At 40.0% G+C, this 23,137-nt stretch overlaps 1 protein-coding gene and 1 non-coding gene across 2 annotated transcripts in view; both read right to left on the reverse strand.

Moving 5' to 3' along the window:
* LOC106114256 (glucose dehydrogenase [FAD, quinone]) overlaps window positions 1–23,137 on the reverse strand; it is a 64,431-nt gene that overhangs the window by 34,230 nt on the left and 7,064 nt on the right. The window contains exon 2 of the mRNA XM_013307378.1: window positions 20,800–22,282. Coding sequence (XP_013162832.1) covers window positions 20,800–20,957 — 158 coding nt within the window. The 5' untranslated portion in view covers window positions 20,958–22,282. The remainder of the gene's footprint in view (window positions 1–20,799; window positions 22,283–23,137) is intronic.
* On the reverse strand, window positions 17,517–17,588 carry TRNAW-CCA (transfer RNA tryptophan (anticodon CCA)). Its single transcript has one exon. It is a non-coding gene; the product is annotated as a tRNA-Trp (tRNA).

A 23,137-nucleotide genomic window follows, 5' to 3' on the forward strand; every position in this document is an offset into this window, starting at 1 on the left:
TGTTATGGCGGCTTTTAGATTAAATTAACATGATCTGTCCCTTACCTACCTACCTACCTACAGTCGCGGTGTTATCTTACAACTTTACTCTAAAACACATATAACACGCATCTAAGAGTGTTTTTTAAAACATTTTACTGGCCGCTGTAAACTCCCGGGTGGTTTACTTTATTTGCTCATATACAAGAAGATAGGAAAAGCATCACTTACAGACTACGGGCCAGCATCCTTTCTTCTCCTGCGCTTATGCTTTTAGCTAATTTCCTTCTTTTTTGTATAAAAACTTTAGTTAGCTTGCGTGATATTTATTAATAATGACCGCAACTACATTGAATTATTAATATTTACAATAAAATCTTGCCTTGCTTCTTGTGAAATCTAGTCCTAATTTGTCCCTTTAATTAAATATGTAAGAGAGACAGCGGTGGTGCAGAGGTCGGCGAGGAGCGAGCATATTGGTGCTGACGGCAATAAATCAGCCGCAGCACGAACCGCCACCCGCCTGATTAATTCCCGCGGCTCACGGACACCGGAACAGAACTCACTCCGCCCAAAATACTCATTTATATTGCACTTTGGTTTTGTTTCTTTTGGTTCAACTACGAAAACTCCCAATATTTCTTGTTGTAAGTCACTTTTTTATCTATTAGTTTGTCTAGTTTTAGTCGAGCTCGCTCCTGTGCTATTTAATTATCATATCAAGACAAAGATATTTGTAATCTTGTAGACTAATAAATTATCAGCTATCGCTTTTGAGTATTTCATGATTTTACCAAAAGAAGTGAGAGTGGCTTCTTAATTATTTAATCCGTGATTACGCACGTTATCGTAATGTATTAATGTTTATCTCACAAGTACATTTTACCATAATGTTCTGGTAACATCAAAGCTCCGCACAAACGCTTTTATCGTTCTTGTGTTCAGATATCCTGGCAGTATATCATAGCGGCCTATCGGAACTGCCTGCGACGCTCGTTATACATTAAAAAAACACTCGTAGGGGTCAACTAAATACCTTCCACGCAGTACAAACGGCCGTTACAACCTCGCTATGATCACGGAAAAATATAACCAAAGTTCAGCCAAGTACTAAGAGATATAGGTGACTTTAGCGTGAATCAAAAATACTGACCGCATGATGTAAGGTTGCTTTAACACTGTGGGTATGTCCGCTAAATTAATAATGGTAGCAAGTGGTCCCCGGGGAGCTCGGGGCTTTGTTCTGACCGCTTGCTGTTTTGTTTAATTAATTTAGCGAATAGGTGTTTTTTTATGTCTGCCTGCTGTTTAATGAGCATCCTATAGATGAGAGGTCTCGGTGAACAACACCAAATATTTAGGGTCAACTTTGTCTTATGCTAGCGCAATGGAGCACAGAACCAATCCTTTCTCTAGCCAGAACTTACTAAAAGACGCACAACAACAAGCATGAAATTGGATATTGTTTTTAACAAATGTCACATTTTCTGATGTATGTATGTAGATGCCTTGAACAATATAATATAGTGTTGAGATTAGATACCTTTGTGTAACCTTTTTAAAAGGAGATAAAAAACTCGATCTATCGTTGTCACTCTTTCCATACGTGAAATCCCGAAGCCGAGCCGGCTTGCATTTCACAGTCAAGGGACAGGTTCTCTCCGGCACCGGGCATTCCTGACTTCTGCGTCCCGCCTTAACCAATAATATGTAACAAGTGCTTTTCCCATCCCAATCTAATCTTAACTTTATTACTCAAGGAGAAAGATACGCATCGTATAAAAAGCGGTCCACGCTTAGTCCCTTGCGTATACATAACGGGTTTCAGTTTTTAATGATATAAACGTGACAAGGGCACAACGATCACTCAATAAAATGAGTTTTATTTCAATCCGACAACAGATCAATGTCCCGTAACTTTTTGTTTCGAGCTCACTCGCTTTCCTTTAAGGTGCACGGAGTCGAAAGCTCGAGCGAATTCTGCGGACAATTGCCAAAGGAAAGTGTGCCTTGTGTTGCACGCCTTTGATTCACTTTGAGCTACGTCATTGTGTTGATAGGTTATTCTACAAATAATAGAGTTTATCTGTCGCACGTCAATTAGCGTTACTGCGGAACCGGTCTGAGCAACAATGCCGCGCGCAGTGTGTACGAACGGGACCTCTCAACAAGTCTCATTTTGTCCGGCGTTTCACAATTGCAAAATAAAACATCTCGTCATCGTACAACATAAATAATATCTGCCTTCATTAAATTTATCATCTGTATATTTTTATGGCTTAAAACTAATCTCACCTATAAATTCTCCATAAAAGTTTATGAGCATTTTGGTAAAGATTAAGCACAATAAGTTTCAGAGAATGTTTCATTCAGTTTGAACGATTAATATCGATAACAACTAGATGTTAACATCTTTTTATTGCCTTTTTGTACCGACGAGTGGAATCACGGATAATAAAATCGCCAATTAACTACTTCACAGTAAATAATAAAGTCTGTTATTGAATTTTTTAATCGGTCGCTCGAATAACAGAATTTCAATGGATTCTATTTTGACTACATCATTTGCTTGAAAACCGGTTAAGTTTATATTATATTATATATTTATATGTTTGTAATTGATTTAAATTATAATGCAGTTTATTTAATATCACTAATTATATTTTAAATAACAGTGATTACACCAACTTCCGCGTGTTTTCTGGGAAAAGGCATCATTAAGGTGTGGCGACTCGAGCACGGATACGAATACTAAACTGAAGATCCGGATATCTGTTTAACAGATTGCAAGTCTTTCCCCTCCTTAAAACCTGGCTTTGGAAAGACATCGCCGATCCCCGCGGCACTTAATCCCTCCATATCGAGTCTTTATCTATACTGTAAGATAGAGCCAGGGATGTGCCACTGCAACTTTACCTAATTTACTAAGAGTTTTGACAAATATATTTTTTTAAAAGGTACACATATTTACTTCCGTGAAAACATTTACCATGTATAAGGTTAGCTTTGGTTTAATTATGAAATATACTTATCTTGTGCGTAACATTTTATTTGTATAATTTTTATATTATAATAAGGGAACAATTGCATGTTTGTTTATAGATGTGTGATTACTACAACACAATAAATACTCAGTTTACTTATTTTATAATTACTTTAATAAGCATTAAAAGTAATTTACAATGATCATCAGCGTCATCTAGACATCACTACAGCCGAGACGCTGTCACATTGGCAGCAGGGTCACGTCCTGCGCCATCTTGCCAGACCTTTGATTTGATGTCGCCTCGCATCGCCCGCCATCTTGCAGATAAATTGAGGGTACTTATTGGAATCGTATTTCCTATTTTATTTAAACATAAAGAACCACTTTCAGATGATTAGAGACCGAAGCTAGCACTGTACACAAACTAGTAACCGTTGTATTAAATGGAAATTTTGCCACTGGCAATTTTAAGGAAATGTTGTCGCCGGGAGGAACGTTCGGAAAGCTAAAAAAGTCGTACCGTAGAGAAGAAAAAGAGGCAACAAGGAAAAGGCGTTGCCGAGTGAGCGCGCGGCGGCGGTGGCGGAGTGCTGCCGGGTGGAGGCAGTGGGCATCGGCACTCAGCAGATGTAATAAGTTGTCTTTGTAGATAAAACTGTTTCCATCAAGAAGAAGTATTTTCATTACTTCTTTGATTTATTTTTTGGTTTGAATGAATCAAATGCTGCTTGAACTCACATTTAATGATAATTATGAAGTAATATTTTTGTTATTTTGCGTGACACAATGTACTTTTTTAATGAACCACTTTGTTAAAAAAGCGGTCAAGTTCGTAACATGTTTTCACCAAACTTGGCAAAGTGATATGGTAAAAAATGCCACAAAGGGCTAATTAAAAGAAATATCGTGTGTTGAATCTGTTTGCGGAACTCCGAGGCGGCACAAATTGGCGGCGGCGAGCGAGCTTTGTACAAGTTGACCGCTGGCCTACTTGCTGCATTAATGAACACTCTTTCCTCTCATCTCTTTGTTACAAAACTGTAAGTATACTAAGTTCATTGAGAAACTTATTATTTTTTTCGCTTATTATTTACTTCACATGAAAGCCTAACTAAAATGTGTCACGAAAAGGAAAATACTAAATTTAAATGTAATTTTAATAAAATTACCGAAAGAACAAACTTTATTAAATTCTGTCCTACTTTTGAGGCCGTACATTTTGTGGTGCCGTCGTCATGGCAACGCTTTGGGCCGACACAACACCGGCACTTGGCGCCCGGATCACGTGTGCTCTCAACGCGGAAATGACATTCTACAGCCGCACACGAGAATATTAATAATCTCAAATGAGTTTTAAATTCACATTATTTTGTTGCTTCACAAAACATAACATTCAATAATTCGAATGAAGCCTTTATAAGTTTGAACTCATGTAAGAATGTCTACTTGAAATGGATATTGTGTATAACTAGAGCTTTTTCTGCTGTGTACAGTATGTACATTCTCTTAATTACATCTCAAAATATATCTTAGATATACAAAACAGTTTAGCTTTTCTCGTGACTGTTAAAATTGCATTCCATGCCGACAGACTGACGGACTGACGGACGAAAGGGTGGCGGACATTAACATTAAGATAAATGAGTGGTGCCGTAAGAAGCCCCGTCAAATTAGAATTTTCCTCCTAATACTTACCTACATTACATACCTAGTAGCAAGTCTGTGAAAACATTACAGTTCTGGCAACCGGACATTAAAGGAAAGACATTTAAAATAGCATCGAGCACACTCATTGTAATATAAATGCGAGGTTTTTATTAAATAGCACAGCTATCGCTTCGTTGTTACCTCGCGGACAGAACTTAACGTTTTCAACAAAATCTATATCTTTAATATTATCTTAATGACTTTGAAAAGGTATTAAATTATTAAACCATTACCGGAGGCCAATCGGGATCTCGTAAAACATTTTACGAGCCTGTTCGGTGCGCCGCGCCCCGCACACCCGCACACCCTCCCTGCGACATCTGTACGTCACTGAACCACCAAAACACTTTAGTGTAGAGATACATTTTTAATACTATTTAATTATAATGCTCCGACTTCACTTTAATACATTACTAAAAGTACATACATATTTGTAAGTGAGTACATGATACATGATACATGAGTTGCTTATCATTTGTTATTTCAAACTCCAGCATATATTTGTTTAATATTGTAACGTGACTATCTGTTTTATAATTTGAATTTAGATTTATAAGATAATTTAGAAGGTTAATTTAATATTTAGAATAATCAATTCGTAATTAACATAGAAAGAGAGATAAAACCAAACGACATTTTTAATTATCATAATTAGTCAATTTATATTAAAAATTTATGTTAAGTGCCACAATGGAGGATACTTTGTTATTCGGCTCTCAGACTGGTGGTTTCACATCGATTTAGATGTACATACATACAGGCCAATATACAGTCAAAGTTTTTGGTTTTTGTATTTGAGTATTAAATTTCCATGTTCTTATTAATTTGTTCCATCCCCTGTGGGCCGGAGCATTGCGCTGTCAGTTACAACACTTGCTATATAAACTTCAATTTATTTGTCTCAATTTAAGAGCAAGCATAAGTTTTTAAAAATGTGTTTTAAAACAAAATGGTTCAGAGATAAATTTCACGTTATAAGCAGTCGTTGCATACCAGAGATGACCTCGCTTGACCATACTTATATAATAATTCCAAATCAATGCATTGGACATCAGGCGGTTGTGCGGTCCGCGTGCGCTGCCGCCCGTGTGTGGCAGCCCTTACTGACGGACTCCAAATTTTACGGCCGATTTAAAAAGCCATATGCATTAGTAAACGGTCGTATCTTTTATAGAGCCTCGGACGTAAACTTTCATGTATCGAGCTTTGGTTAATAATAATAATTAAAGTTCCTGACAACCTCTGCTAGTTGCCTCGCTTTATAACTTCGAAAACGTGTGCACGACATATTGTGACGAAATGTAAGGTAAGCTAAGATGTAAATTATTAATGTGCTTCTTATTTCTATGCTGAATATATTTACATTTTCAATAACGCTATAAACTTCTAATATTTAAGATTGTTTGTCAAATTGGAATCCGAGAACAGTAGGTCGTTAAGATAAATATAAAGTTGAGCGCAAGTGGCGCGCTCATTATGCAGATGTATGTGATATGTTCACCATTATGTTAAGTAAATGAGCAGACAACTTACATATTTTATTGAGTTAACGTTGAGAGGCGTGCGTGAGAATGTTTTGTTTGTGCAGACTGCAGGCAGCCAGTCTCGCGGCTGGCGAGTGTCGTGACAGCGCGAGCCCTTCGATAATGCTCAACACCTTTACGCAATTAAAGCATACACTATCATCCTATCTATTGCCCGGTCTCGAGTCGGAACGGGTCACATGTAACTATAAGAATTACCATCTCCAAAGTGCTTCTAAACACGCTTATATAAATGAATGCTTTTGTTTTACTGTAGATAAATAAAAACAGGTTGCATTTTGAAATCCATGGAAAATGCTTTTATCTCGAATGTGTAGATATTTTCTAAGTGAAATATTGATAAATAACAAATGAGGTGTATATATACTACGTGTCTATGAGAGTAATTACGTGTCGGAGGCGAGTCGTGTGTGGCCATTCAGTTATTCTCATTTATATTTAAATTAAAATCGTGCAATTAACTAATGACCACTGATATGTATACACGTATTTTATGAGCTTATAATTAATGAGAAATTAATGATAATTATTAAAGTCATTTAGTAAAGGCAATAAATTGGCAGAGGCTGGTTTCGCCGTCGATTCACCGACCGCATGTTTAACTGATCTGATGGTATCCGTGTGAATATTTTAGCAAACGGGTCACTTCCACTTATATTTATCGTGTTATAAAATTCTTTTATAATCTTTCTGCCATTTTGTTTATCTGAACGATACAGAATTCATTATTTAAATATTATCTGAACCGTAACTTTGGTATTTAGGAACAAATATTTTCATAGAGAACTATAGCACAAACTACAATACTTACCTGAACCTTTTAAGTCCAAACAAATACTAAGAATAAGATTATCTCTAATTTCTTTTTTTTTAATGATATCAACCTAACTTGTTCGTTAAACTTCCAAAGACATAAATTCAGTATAAAATCAGAGTAAGCAACACATTTGTAGATGTACAATAAAAATGAAGGAAGAGTGTAGCACCAGGGTAGGGGACACACATACACGTAGATTGTGTTACGCGCGACAGTGACCACACACTGGGTCATGTCCCGCACTGCGGATACAAATACCACTTATGTATATCCGAGCTCCAGTACGCACGTTCATCAGGCAAAAAGCGGAATTACTTCGCACTTGACCGCCTGTCGCCTATGTTATTGTGGTAACCCAGAACTAAATCAATGCGTGTGTATTTGTGCCTCACACAAACATTCAGTTTAGCTAGCAGAATAACAATAAATTACTAATAATGCATAATTTTACAAACATATTTTAAGTTTTATGTTAATTTTGTATTAATTTAATAAAATTATTCGCTTATCCAGAGTAGCACATTACAATTTGTTTGAATTATATTTATAATTTCCTTATAATAAATGTGGATATATATCAAAATTATTATTTAATCTTTTATTCCCATATTAATGGTGTTCATAGTGAGGTTACATGATATGATCAAGCCGATTGGAGATAGTCAGCTCAGAGTCGAGTCCCTCGCGTCAGGGGCAATTCTCACGATGACGCGCTCCGATACACTGCACATTTGTTAGACCTGCTCAGTGGTCGGGGCCCGGGGCTCAGTGGTCGGGGCCCGGGGCTCAGTGGTCGGGGCTCGGGGCTCAGTGCTCTGGGCCCGGGAATTTAAACTATACTATTTATATACAAATTAAAATGTTTAGATTGCAAAGCGATTTGTGATTTTATTGATTTAATTTATTAGCATAACAATATAACGAAGCCAAGTATTTTGACGATTTTACAAATGGTTGTTGACTTACAAAATAATACCAATATCCTATCAATTTAAGAGTTGTAAATTCATTTAACTATCATCAATGTGTAACTCCCCGCACCCCGCACCACGCACCCCGCACCCCGCACCACGCACCACGCACCCACACCACGCACCCCGCACCACGCACCACCGCTTCTAGTGTTTGATTTCTCTTTGTCGGTTAATTTGAATGGAGATAATATGGTGCGATAAAGTTTTTATGATACGCATACGCTTAATGTTATACGCACGATCACGTCACATTACTTATTATAACTGAGACACACACACACACACACTCACACAAACGTGGATGTATGATCGTCTTCATCTCAGAAATCGTGTACACCTTGTCAAATATTTAAGTATCCGCGCTGAGGCACGCCTCGGCCGGCCGCTGCGCCGCGCCGGCCCCTCCTTAGGCTGAGGTGATTTCACTGACAAGCTCTCTAAAGCCCGTGACATGTAAAGGATTGTATCAAATGGGCCCCGGGAATGTGTCAACTTGATTCTCTGAATCTCAACTATCGCTTCATACAAAATGTCATTAAGGCTTTCATTCAAAGACTGACTCAATGTTAATGTTAACAACATTTTATTTGGTAAAGAAATTAATGCGCGATTAAAGTGTTGACTAGTAAATAAGTTGTAGATATATTGTATAATATAAATAGCAGAGTACATTTTATAACATTTCAGTAGATAATAAAGGTGTAGTTTAGTCGGAGCAAGGTAAGGTGATCCTCAGGAGAGGGCGGGTCGCGGGACTCTTGTGCATCGGAGTGCGACGCGACGCACAGAGCGACGCGACCAGCACGTGGATGTGGTGATTACAGGTTGGTAGATATTTATAATAAAACTTGTTGTTGTAAACTTAAAACCAAGTGTAATAATAATATATCTAGTATTTACTCTACAGCGACATTCTATATCACCTGCACGGTACGGAAATTTAGAGTTTTTTTTTAAAGAATATACAGTGCAATAACAACATCAAAAGTATTTTACTTACAAAAGTTTGCTCAAGATAAATAAGTAAAGTATGAAATAATAATTAACAATTGGAAAATAAAAACAGAGATATTCAATTACGTAGGCATAGACTTTATTTATTAAAGGAATATTCGACAGTATACATAGACATATAACTTACGTCGTATGTGATATGTGTAGGACCTTGGCAAGGTTCATTGCGTAACTTGCGTACCGGAGCCGCTGCGACGTGTTGGCAGCCAGCCCGCTATATCTGCATACTAACACATAGTGACATAGTGCGTACCGCGTATGTATTGTATGCGAGCACCGCACAACGCCGCTCGACTCGACTCGGCGCGGCGCCGCGTACCGAGGCATTCCTATCCTACCGCATCAACAGGTGTCGAATTACCATGTAGCTGCCGCTCAGGTGGACAGAATTAAAATTAAGTAAAATACATTGTGTTGAACTGGCGAGATTCAAACTCTTAAAAGTGATTTACACCTGACTCTGGTCGAAACTAACTGATTCGTGGACAATTTTTAGGTAAATTATATGACGTATATGTAAGCAAGCTCGCCTTGTCAACATTATCTCGACGATATTGTAAAATAAGCACCGCATTAATTATACATTAAGCGAATAAAGCTGCCACATCGCGGTGTTTATGTGAAGCTGCTTTGGTATTCATGCCTCGAGCATAAAAGTATACGTACGCGTTTTGATTTTATGGCGAACTTTATCATGATGTTAACAGCGAGCTCCGAGCGCGCACCGACGCACTCGCCCGCCGCCGCCAGATGGCGCTCACAACTAATTGATGAATATATTAATTAAATCAACATCTCGTAGCAATAAACATAACATAGTCACTTTGTGAATACCTGCCTCGAAATCTAAGCAGTTGTAGGACAATTTACGACTCGTAAGTTGTCTAGTGAATATTCCGTGCAGTCGATGTTGAAATCTTACGGTACTAATTGGAAATTGTCGGTAAGTTTTCGTTTTAGACCAAAGAGATAGCTATAAAATGAGTGCGCAGCTATAGATAATATTTAAACCAAAGTGTAGATCGAAGCCGAACATACTGACTTAAGAACCTACGCCAGTGGTTCGGAAAGAGTACCCGTTCACTTTTTAAAGCCGCGGTGTCATGGGTGCCAGTTGCCTTAATGTTCGCAGACCTTCAAAATAAGATGGCACTATAAGGAAAAGAAAATGAAAAGTAAAAAACGGTTATTTATAAAAACAGAAATAAGAGATAGGAAACCCAAGGTAGGGTTAAGAAATAAACACAGCAGTAAACGCATAAACAGAAAATCTAAAAGCGCGGAACTACTGACCTTTCAATTTTATTGCCACAACGAATAAACAAGAATCTCAAGAGAACGCAAACAGAAACCTTTAGGAATAAAAACGTCACACTTGTCGTTTATGATGTGAGTAGATTGCTCAGTAGCCTGCGGGAGTGGCACCCTCGCGTCGGCCCGCGTCCGCAGCGGCGATATGGCACACTAAATCCGCCTCCGCACACCATAAAGTCTCCGTAAGACATAAAGAAAGCGCCGTAAAGGCCGCCCGCTCCAGGAGCGCCGCCGCCGCCGCGCCGCCCGCACTTGAAACACCGTTACGAGCGCAGCGTGTGTCACCGCCCCACCCCGCAACCCCCCTGCCCTCCCGCACCTCGTAATGTAATAAATAATACTTTCTCATATTTCATTACTACGAGTGCAAATGCGTCACGGCGCATTGTAATCAATATTGTTATTCTTAATTAGAAAGTGTGTTGACTTGACCTATTGTAATAATTCTCAGCAGTGTGGCAGAGAGAGCCACAGTGCGCCGCTATCTCGTTCCTTCTCTTAAAAATAATAAATAACATAAATAAATAAAACCAATAAGTAAGCATTAAATAAGAATGTATTGAAAGATGCGGTGCGCATCCGGCTCGCCACCGCCGCCGCCGCCGCCGCCGCAACCGCCACAATCCCTGCAGCTTATCTCGCAATTAATTGCTTGCGAATATATTGAAGTTGATTACTGCCGCACCGGCCGAGATATATTCTTAAACCCAATTTCCACTAATAGAGCGGCACGTTTCGCAATACCCAATTATGTTATTAGACGAGAGAAATATCGAACTGAGATAAAAGCGGTCCGAACGTTCTGCACGCGGTGCGGGGCGGGAGGCGCGGGGCGAGGCGGGGCGGGCACGCGAGGGCATTCCGGTTACAGGGAACTGACTTGTCAGGTGCGCAAACTATGCGTATCCTATACCCACGGACATACAGACATGATAACAAAGCAAGAAACATCGTAGTAACGCTGAAGGTCGCAGATATCGTAGGAATGTCGCAGCTCGACATCAACAGTAGTCATACAACTTAAAAAATCTAAATTAAAAACTTTCACACGCCGCCGCCGCCGGGACATTGGTGAGTTTGATTAAAAGATAAAACAAATTAAAACATCAAATTAACTGCCCCCTTAAGTAAGACATTCTGAGTGGCGGCTGAGGGCGCCACTCAGAATGTCTTACTAAGATAAATAATCAGCGCGGGATAACTTGTCACTATTTCATGAGAAGATTTACCACAAATATTACGCACGAGGCTATTAAGAGCTCTAGTAGAAGATGTGACGCGGAACATAAAGATTTACATCTATTTCAAAAGTTTCATAACGATGCTTTAAACGCACCAGCGACGATCACACGAGAAAACATGAACATCACGAGGACATCTTTACAACAACACAACTTGAAATAGTTTCCTAAAAATTATCGTTAAGTTATCAAAGATTTATTGTCTAAAAGTTTTTATTGGCTTGAATAATTCTGAAATATTTAAAAACCGTGAGCTTCAACAATAGCAATGTGTTTTTAACAAGTTCTCTAAACAGTAAAGTGAAACCTGCCATCAAATAATAAAGAAGTAAAATCTAGATTATGCATAATGTCTGAGCTACAATACAAGGTTGCTGACCAATCCACCTGCTGCTACCTGCTGCTACCTGCTACTACTTGCTACTATTCATATAATATTTCTTTTATTTATAGTTTGTAATCATCTTGTAATGGTGTATGAGATTCAAGTTAGGTGACTTTGTATCTGGTGTGATAATTGAGTGATGACGTCATTGCTAAATAAAGCTTCGATGAATCAAAATCATCTACATACACTCAATACGCTTCTATATTTCTCTTTGTGTTTTTTCACGATGTCTTTTTGTCTCTACTTATTCACATTGTTTTTATGATTTTACCTTTGATTTCGAAAATGATCGATTCCAATTTGTTATTAATTCCTAAGCACTAAAAGTAAAATTTACTGAGAATAAGAGATTATTTTGAGAGATAATACAGGTACGGCACACAATATATATTTAGTGTGTCGGAGTGGTTTGCATGCGTGGCGCGTCGGGACCGGCCCGCCCCGGCTCACGGCTGTATCAATTACCGGCAATTACCTCGGAGTGCGAGGCCCCCACCCGCCGTCCGGTGCCCGTCGCCCGGTGCCCGCCGCCCGGTGCCCGGTGCCCGCCGCCCGGTGCCCGTCGCCCGGTGCCCTCCGCCCGGTGCCCGCCGCCCGGTCAGAACGCACAGTTTCCCAAAACCTGACTCATTTTAACTGGATGTCGATTATATTTATGTAATGATCGACCTCAAAGTTATGTTGTTTGTAGTGACATCGCGCTGGCGGCACTGTTTGAATCTAAATTTACTGTTTAACTTCATGCAATTATTCCTCTCATTACTGTGAATTAATTAAAAGCAAGTTGTGATAAAATTCTTAGATTTGTAGCATTGTATTGATTTGCCACAATACATATAAACTTACAAAAAGAACACTTTATATAAATGATTACAGTAATTGGACTAAGTACATATATTGCCTTTCCTGAGCATCTGTATTGATCATTCAACGTGTAATTGAACGTAAACGGTTTATCAGTGAGCTAAGCAGCTTTCAACGGGCGGCGATGGGAACAAAAAGTGGGCTCGCAGCGAGAGGGGGGGGGACGAGTTATGATAACTGAGCAGGCTCGGCTGCGCTCGAGCGCGGACCGATGACGTACTGTTGTATTTCAAATTATTGAAATAAATTAAATCAAATTTAAGATTGACCATAGTCAATGTCAAATGTTCTTTATGTTTTATCTTAAATATATTAACACGTACCATTGAAAAGTATTATAAATCTAAATGCGAGCCTGCTATATATATGCACTTACTAAATTAACTTGTCGGTCAGTGATCGTAAAGCAAAATAGTAGGTACATGAATTTAAGTGACGCTTAAGATTGGTACATCATATCTTAAATCAAAAGTTAGAGGCGACAAGTTGAGCCGCCCTGCAATAGCTATTACATCTATGGCAAGGCGAGGAAATCAGCACCTACAAGGGGCGCACCTGACTCTTGTCGCTCGTGGCTTGTGAAACATGTGCCGGGACGGGGGCGGGGTTGGGGGCACAGCGCGCGGAGTTTCGGGCCAGCACCGGACGATGACCAACTTGTAAAGGTATCGTCCATCCATCTGACTGACTATTGACTGTCGTTGTAGTGATGATAAAATCGTCGTTACAGCAAATATTCAAAATTAGATTTTATTTATTTTATGAAATATACGCAAGTTTTCATAAAGTTACGTTGTCATGGAGCGGGTTTATTGTCTTGACAGTCGTCGCTTTATTTTGAATTAACAGTTACCATCTCCACAAACGCTATATTATTATAATAAATAATATATAACATATAAAATGCTTTACCATATAGTTTGGAAGTGAGACAAGAAGTATGTTTATATGATATTTGTGTCGGGAGATTGCAGTCGAGCAGGCATAGCCGATGGTGCGATGTTAGACGCGCTCCATACCAGGCTGCACAACAGCACCGCGTAGCACTAATGTGGCGGGCAGGCGGTCTCGTCGCTCATAGCTAACCTGTATTGGTTATTTTTTGCTCGTTACCGCGACATGCGTCTGCTGCGCGTGCGTGCTGCTTGCTGTGTGCTGTGTGCTGCGTGCTGCGTGGGGAATAACAATTGGTGACGCACAAACATTACGTTTGATGACATTATATTTAATAAGTAATGAAAAGATATGTATAAAGTGGTCGAACAACATATGATCGTCACATTAATTGTCTCTCGCTTCAACTATGATTTGATGGTCGGACAGAACAAAGGAGCGGAGTGCCTCGGTTCGATTCATCACCGAAACTTGGAAAAATCTTTGATAAAATATTATTTTGATCACTATGTCGAATGTCAGTGCCGTATCCGCAAATTGTATCGCTTAGATGCACTCTCCTATTTGAAGATTCTAATAAAACCTTAATATCTAAATTATCCAGATTGCTTATGTTACAATGTGCCTAATTTTGATTTATTTTAATGAAGAACTATACAAAAGAAGCGTAATTTATAATTGAAAGTTAGGTGAATTCAACTGCAGTCCAATTAGAAAAACAAGTTGATTGATATGGTATATGTTGCTGTATGTACAGTGTAATAGCTTAAAAACGTATGCATGGATACAAGTGGCTTCGCCCGGCGCCTCTTGACACCTGTCGTTGACATAAAAACTTGAAAGTGAATGTCCCTGCAGTGGCGCACTCCCACACTAAACATAAAACTTGTGACAAACTCATAGAATGTGTTCGCTGCGGGATGCCTGCGCCGGCCGGCACTGCTGCAGCTTTGTTGACAGCGGCCATTTCTCTTTTTTTTTAACAATTAATTAAAAAGACATCGATCTTATATCTCCTACGTATCGATTTATAAAAATTTATTGAGTTATACAAGTCCTTAATTATTTTCTTTGGTAAGCCGAGTTAAGATACAGTCAGTACAGTGGACTAATTTGTTATCGTATCGACCGACCGAGCCCGGGACGGGACGGGACATTATCCCCACATCTCTGTGGACTGCTGCTCCGTATGCTTACTATAATTATTGCAAAATAACCGCGTGACCGGAGCAGGAAGCGAGAACTAAACTATAACTACTGCGCCCTGCTGTGTTAAACTCGGCGCAGACTTAAGAACTTGTCGTTGGTTGAGCGAATTTGGATCTTAACTAATGTTTCATAAGGTTTATTACAGCTTTTAGGAAATTAAAGTTCTATTCCGAAGCGAATGTTGTACGAGATCACTAATTGCAGAGCAGCGGAGTTCAGTGCGGCATGCCGCTGATGCATTGTAGTTTGTTACCGCCGCGCCGGCCCTGGCTGAACCACTGCCACTCGCCGACACCGACACCGACACCGACACCACACGCACTTATAATAATTGGCTTCACGCGTTGTTTTAACATTCAAGTAAGGCGCTCTAAAACATCTCTATTGTAAGCAATAAACATTTTAATAATAATTCACATTAATATGTATTTTAATCGTGCGTTGAAGAAGTAGCGGGCGAGCGCTAGTACAATGATAAAAACTTGTACCCCATTTCTTCGAAATACGTATATCATCAAAACTTTCAAGTATAAACGCACAAGTACTGCAATTAACTCATTGCACGAGCAGCGCGGGGCCGGGGATGGGGATGGGGATGGGGGGGAGGCGGGTGTAGCGAGTCGAGTTTTTGCCGCGAAACGGGCCCCGGCCCCGGCTCGAGCTGGACTTATACAATTCGTCGGAATCAGATAATTGCCGTCGGCAAGGTTACCTGTTGCTCCGCGGACGCGCCTATTTCGGAGTACATCTACAATGCAGATTTGCACGCGAGCCATCGCTCGCTCGCTGCGGCTCGTATAAGGGCAGTCATGTACAAAAAGTGCAACAGTTGAAATACAATGTGTTAAACTCGATGTGGCGACGACAATAAACAATTAAACATTATTTATTTGTGCCTCAAAAAAAAAACTTCGATCAGTGAAAGGTGTTGTCAACTTTTATTGTTTTTTTTCTAAACTTATTTACCCTAAAATGAATACACTATACATATAATATAGCAAGCAGATTAATACGACAGAGCCATCTGTCACGTTGTCATATAAAACAGTTTCATACATGTAATTGGATACACAATTTTCAAACTATAAAATTATATATGTTATACTGTCTGTCTGTCTCTGTCTCTGTCTAAATCGATTAGTTTATTTCACAGCAAGATCGAGATGTTCGTAATTCGTAATGAGCATACTTCACTTGGCAACCAAAATGAAAATTGTTGTGATTTTAAGTTATTGTTATAAGTTCCCAGACCGCAGCCATTGATTCTGATCATCAATAAAAAGCGAGCCTGAGCGGCCGCATGATGCGCGGCGTGCGGGGCGCGGGGCGAGGCGTGCGGGGTGTCGGGGTGTGGGGGGGGGCTCATTTCACGCTCCACCGGCAATGGAAGCTCTCCGCTCCGACATAGGCACTCCTGTGATAGTTTGCTGTACCATAATTTGTATTATACAATACAATGTTTAATTTATGTATAATACTTTGTTCACATGACATGTGTTATTTCATTGAAACTACATCACTATATGCAATCAAACATCATAAAGTTTACGATGGAGATAGTGTTATGTTTATACGTCACTTTACTACCAAGGTGGATTAATTATATTTACACGTGCAAATATAAAATGGCATGTCTTCAGTAAAGACATAACTTATACCTGTATAGAAACTGCCTCTCTGGCCTCGGACACCGGACATCGGGCACCGAGCTCAGTACACCAGGCAACAGGCAACAGGCACCAGGTTCCGGGCACAGGGCAACAAACTCGGTCCATTATGAAAACACTTCACAGTCGCCTCTGCCTACTCCACTGTCGCTAAGGCATGTTACTTTTAGAGTGATACACGTAGCGATAACTGTTGTAGCGAGTAAGGAGGCAAGAGGTACCTTGTATGTAAACATAGGAGCGGGAAAGGAGCGCAGCTGCGCATCGAGTGAGGCTCGAGTGGTTGTGCAATGGTGGTCGACGGTCACCGTCACTCCCCCCACTCACACCGCCTCAGGCTATTTCCCTATTATTACAGTTGTAACAAATGAAATTGTTGATCACTGGATGTCCGCATCATCGATGCACGTACACGTCGCGGTGTGTCGTGTCCGGTATTCTAAATACTTTTAGCATCATTCTACATTCGCTAAACGATCAAGTTAAATTTGTTTCATATAAAAACAGTTCCTACTTTACCAAGTAGTAGAAGGCAAGGTCGCATCGCATACGAGGCCGTCGAATTTTATTATTATCTGATATTTTATTGACGATGGGCTTTAATAAACAAATAAATAAAACATTTTCATATATAAATATTTTTTATTGCGTCTTGCAGCAGCTTAGTCTCTGAATAATTTTGTTGTGATGACTTTAATTAATGAAATATGAAACTTACATACGCACAAAAAACTTTACCCTTCTGTACCACTTCTTAAGGAAATTGCGTGAACGAAAGAACGTCTTTGACACAGTTGAAGTTAGTGTGGACAAGTGACTCATCTTGTTGTCTGACATGAGGGCGACCACTAGTTTACAAAGGCGATTAATATTTAAAATAAAAAAATCAGATGTAAAGAAAAAAATCAGAAAAAGATTTGACCCCGACGTGATTTGAACACGCAACCTTCTGATCTGGAGTCAGACGCGCTACCGTTGCGCCACGGAGTCGACGAGGAGTAAAACGAAATATTCGAACGAATGATTCATATAAGTTTATTCAGTACAAGTTTATGATAAACGTATAATTTATCTCTACTCTCAATGGCTGTAACAGTCGATATAAGATAAATAATAGTTTACAGTACACATCCTGCAGCGTTACCTTGAAACTAGTGAATTAATATATCTGTAGCGCTGGGTGCACTTTCAAATTAAAAGTGAATCTTTGCAGTTGACCAAAATCCAACATCACAGAGTAGAGAACATCATTAAAACTTTGTCGATATATAAGTTCACGGTAAAATGGCGCGTCCATTAAGCAATTTTTCACGAAAGTTAAAGTCCCCTCGCTACTCTGCTCTACCCCTAATCCCTGTTTAAAAGAAATCTCGTTTCCCCCCCCCCCCCCCGCCCCGGCCATCACTCATTCCTAACTCGCTCGCTCTCAGTTCGATTCCATGTTAAAGAGCTTACGTCAGCATTTTCTTGTAAAATATTCGACAGCTTAGATTTATAGGTACTTATTCTAAGCATACATATTACACTGAGCAATCTGAATTTGATATTTAAAGCGGTGATTTGTTGTCTTTGTACGTACGTTTACTAAAACCCTGTATTTAGAAAAAACAAGACTTATAAAAACTTTCGTCGATATCCAATGAGTGAGTCATTTCGTCTTACTACCTCAGCGATATCAAAACTCCTAGTCGTGTTGGCTCCAGCCGGCACCCGGCCACTGCTGACACAAGCAATACATGCATTAAAATAAGATAAACAGCTGTTGCGCTATGGACAACATTAGAGAATCGCCTTCTTCATGTCGTATGCTGAGATGTCCATGAGAAGCCAAGCCAACAAAACTCGCTATATAAAAGCTTACTTTTGAAATAAAAAGGATCACTTCTCTTGAATAAAGCCCATTTTATAGCGCGGTAATGGACTCCTCAGATTGTTCGCCGCACACCACAAATTTACGACTATTAGACCCAACTCACACCAACTATAACACCATAGCCTATTTAATATATTCTATCTAGTAGTAGCTGTGTATATACAATTATAATCTTTGACATGACTGCGATTCTGTCTACTTATTCTACAATCAAATAAAAAAAAATGACATAAGTTATAGTTGTAGACAACAAGCTAAATTACTCAATGGAGATTGTGTAGGACGAGGAACAAACCAAACGCCCAAGAATTGAGAGAACAAAACGCAGTTTTAACAAAAAATCGCATTGTTTATTTTTTTTTTGTAAAAACGTAAGTGATTCGTGTGAGTGCGGCTTTAGTTCGGGACGCGGAAATCTGATATTAAAGAATTAAACTGCTAGAATACATTTATCTGAATAATGTCATCCCATGGAAGAGATGATTACGTTACGACGAGGGATCTTGAACCTTAAAAGAAAGGATATATAAGCCAAAATACTTTGACTATTATCTTGAGACTTTGGGAGCTTATGTCGCATGTCAATGGTACGGGAAGAGAGGGCGCGGGAAATGTGCGCGCGCATTCAACTACGATGATCTATAATAACGTTTTATGAATATTTTAAATTCACAAAATAAAGCGCCTGTTAAACGAAACTATCATATTATAACAAAATCTGAATAAAATCTATATGCTTTGGGCTAGATGGTTCAACATGTCGCACGAAATGTTTCGCAATGCGACTTACATACATACATATATGTATATTTGGAGGCCGCGACTCAGTTTAACACATTCACTTTACTTGGGCATCCAAATATTGGATTTTATTAAATAAGTCATATTCTTTATTGAACAATGCATTATGACATCGCTCAGCTGTCACCACAGAGATATCACGTTATGTATTGAAATTAGGTATTTTTAAACAAAGTCCAACAAGCCATTGATTTATATTTGGCAGCATTTATCATTGTTATGAAAGTTGGATCTTTGATAGTCCGTTGATTTAATTTCAATTGGAGCACCTCGTAAACCGCAACGAACATACATACCAATAAGAACAGTGCATATAAACCAATATCGCACCTGACCGCCGCCACCGTCAGTCTCGTCTCAGTTGCCTCCATCTGCGGTTAGCCCACAATAAATACGTTTTCAATTACTCCTCGCCAAGCGCCCCGATCCCCATCGCCCCGCGCTCCGTAGTGTGGCCACAGTGAAACAGAACCGGGAGCTTTATTGCTCGTTTTTCTCGAGACAGGTCTGAATGTGAGAGCTGCGTTCGGTGTAAGCGACGAGTCACGGGCTCACTGGGACGGAGCGGCGCACCTGTCGACAAACAGGGCCGCGAAATATGCTGCGGTGCGGTGCGGTGCGTGCGGTGCGGTGGTCACACAATTCAATTTCCAATACAATATGTAGCGCACCTCCTGAATCAATTTTAGTATTGATTGCAAGCATCACCGCCGTGACGGCGACCCCACATCCACTTACTACGTGATCTAAGTTTGTTCTACTTGTGGCGGTTGTACAATGGCCACAAAATTACCACCTTTTCCTGGATATAATTTTTTGGATTTTAGCGATTCAAAATTTAAGAGTTATAATTAACCATAGTTTTAGGATCAAAATCAATATTCGATTCTTAAGATCGATCTAAAAATTAGAAGTTAGAGTACTTATTCCACCGCTCTCTAAACAAGTGCTATTACGACCTTTATTTAGATCGATTGAATTTAAACCAAATGGATAAAAAATACCGTCGATAAGTAAAGATGGTTCGAGATCTTGAAATATTGATATCGGCCGTTAGCAGTTAAATTGGATTCAGTTCGCTCCAGTCGGTATTCTACAAGTGAAACGAATGGGCCGCGCCGGCGAGCGCGCGCTCGCAGACAGATTCCTCTTTATAAGATTACTTCTAACGAACATTTCAAACTATGCATGAAATGTTCGTTTGTGAACTTTTTACTATGTAGGAAATAACCCCCTGAGTGCTAGTTTGATTATGAACAATATGGCAAAAATGATGTAAATGTTTGGAAGACACAAGTTTGGATAATTATTTGATTATTAATAATATTTCAACTTGTTGCTAGGTATTGTGCTTGTTGCTATAAGTATGTTGTTGCTGAAGCTGATGCTGATACTTGTCATCGAGACTAGTACTGCTTGTAGTTCAATAATTACTACTCAATGACTTCTCTTAAAAGCACGAAGAGACCGTATAGACAACATCGTCGCGATAAACTCCCAATTGTATAAGAAGATGCAATGGTATACCTGGCAGGCTGCGTGGCGTCGGCGTGCACCCAGGCCGCCGCGCCCCACTCCTCGGCCGGCGGCGGCGGGTCATGGGGAGGGTCGCGCAGGGGGTAGCTTGGCTGGTCGCGCGGGCGCAGCAGGCCCGACAGCCACGTGTACGACTTGCTGCGTTTCATGAAGCGGCGGCGCTGTCGCACCCGCTGGCACACTCGCTGAACACTGTGACCAGCAGACGACCACTCACACTTATTTTTCCACTTTGATCACTTCACTAGTCTCGCTGAACATTTTTATTTCACTATGATATTCATATGATAATTTATTTCACTCGGTCATTGCGCTTTACTCATTGATTTTCCTTGAACGCTTTATTCGCAACCACGAAAACTGTTATTTAAGAAAACTTTATGGTTTCAAAGTGATGATGAATACCGTCGCGTCACGTGTAGACGACTCTCCCTCCGCGTCGCCCGCAGCTGCAGCGTTGTGCATCGTGATGTCAGAGTGAGGAGAGTGATGCGGCGGGTCGACGGTAGTGTTGGAAGCTACTAAATATTCTCAAATGTACCACTACTTAATTTCGTACTCCAGTAGCGAGAATTTAATGCGAGCGTTTGAGTCGTTTATCGTGACAATGGAGCTTGTTTGTGTGGCGATAGCAGGCCATAAGTCGCGGCGGCCGACAACAAAATATCAATTAATTTTCCTCTTTTAAATATTCGGCACCTCCTCTCGATAATATAACCTTTGCAGACAAGGCTTTAGAGGTCGTCATGGCCCGAGATGAGGACATTCAAAAACTCGAATCAAAGTCTCATCGGAAATAATTGACGTCCGCGTCATCTAACTGAATGAGTGGAGAGTATTTTATTTTCTTTGTGTATTTGTTTTGTTTCAATCATCTATGTTATAACTTTCAATGAGATCATTTCGAAGACGAATGTTGGATTTTGATAGAAAACAACCATCGATAGGCGATAGGTTCAAACTCTTCGATTTTTAAAAAGCTAAAACGAAAAGGGAAATATGCATTGCTATTTCAATTATTATAATTAAAGTAAACACTTTTAGTTCGTTTACTTTGGCCAGAGAGCAAATTGAACATTCGTGTCTACATATGTATTTACATAACATTCACCTATAGTGTGACAACAGAGGCATACTTTTAATTTAAATGAAGGATAATGAGGCAGGAGTGTTGCGGTACAGAGTGCGGCGCCCGCACGGAACCCTCTCGAAGCCACACGGAACCTCTCGGAACCGTTACTTTTTACAACAGAGGTGTCGATCACGCCTCACTCTGCCAGGACAAACTGATCCCCGGCTATGAGTATAACTTACGACGGCGGCGGATCTCGTATGGTGGCTTGGGTCGAGTGGAGAGCGTCTACACGTTTCGCGGCGCATCAATGTTCAAGAATGCTGAGCCATGGTGAACACGGGGGCACATTACTTTGCTTCTGATCGGCATTATCCAGCGCCTGCCGCTGCGGTGCGCCACCTGCAACAAACATAACTATTACTCCCTATATAATTAAAAGGACACAAGACACACAACACCGACCGCATTAGTATCTCTGCCTAAGTATGATATAGGCGCCTTCAATAGTAGGGTGAGTTCCGTTACATCATACGGGATCGTAGTCAAATTATCTACTGAATGTACTAAGATAATGATTATAATGTTTTTTACACACACATAAACAAAGTTTTGGTCCACCTGCTGGCCTCTCGCAGTGATCTCACTGATGTGAGTGGTCATTGAAGTTGTGAGCAAGCGATACGGTGCCGATGCGATGTAGCGGTCGAGCGTTCGGTTCCCCATTCATCTGTATTTACATATATGTGTCACTACTCACTTCGTTGCTTTTCGTGCAAACGAACGTGGCATTGCTTTCGCTGCAGGCGATACTGTATATTATGTTAACTTACATAATAGACGCAATTAACTATATAATATATAACCAAATACGACTTATCTTTTATCTTCTCCTTGTAACTAGTGTGTGTACTTTAGCGTAGTTCTTGTAAGAGGACGCAGTCTAGTTTCGCTGCGGAATGCACAGTGTAAGGCAATTTCTTTGTAGCTCTAGTGCCTTACTACTCTTGCTATTAGCTGACAAACAATCGGCACCACCCTTAACTTACTTAATGCCCGTTATAAAAAAAAAACAAACTGATTGTAAAAACACCGCAAATCATATATTTATCTTTGTCAGTTGCGTACATATAACTCAATACTGTTTATTGTGTGCTGTGCTATGTTTGTAGGAATAAACGCCCTGACGGCTGAAGGCTGTCTGAAGAACGGGCCGGGGCCGGGTATCTTATCACCTGGCGCATGGTACACATTTTA

The sequence above is a fragment of the Papilio xuthus genome, unplaced genomic scaffold, assembly GCF_000836235.2.
Source record: "Papilio xuthus unplaced genomic scaffold, Pxut_1.1 DF828142.1, whole genome shotgun sequence".
Classification (NCBI taxonomy): Eukaryota; Metazoa; Arthropoda; class Insecta; order Lepidoptera; family Papilionidae; genus Papilio; species Papilio xuthus.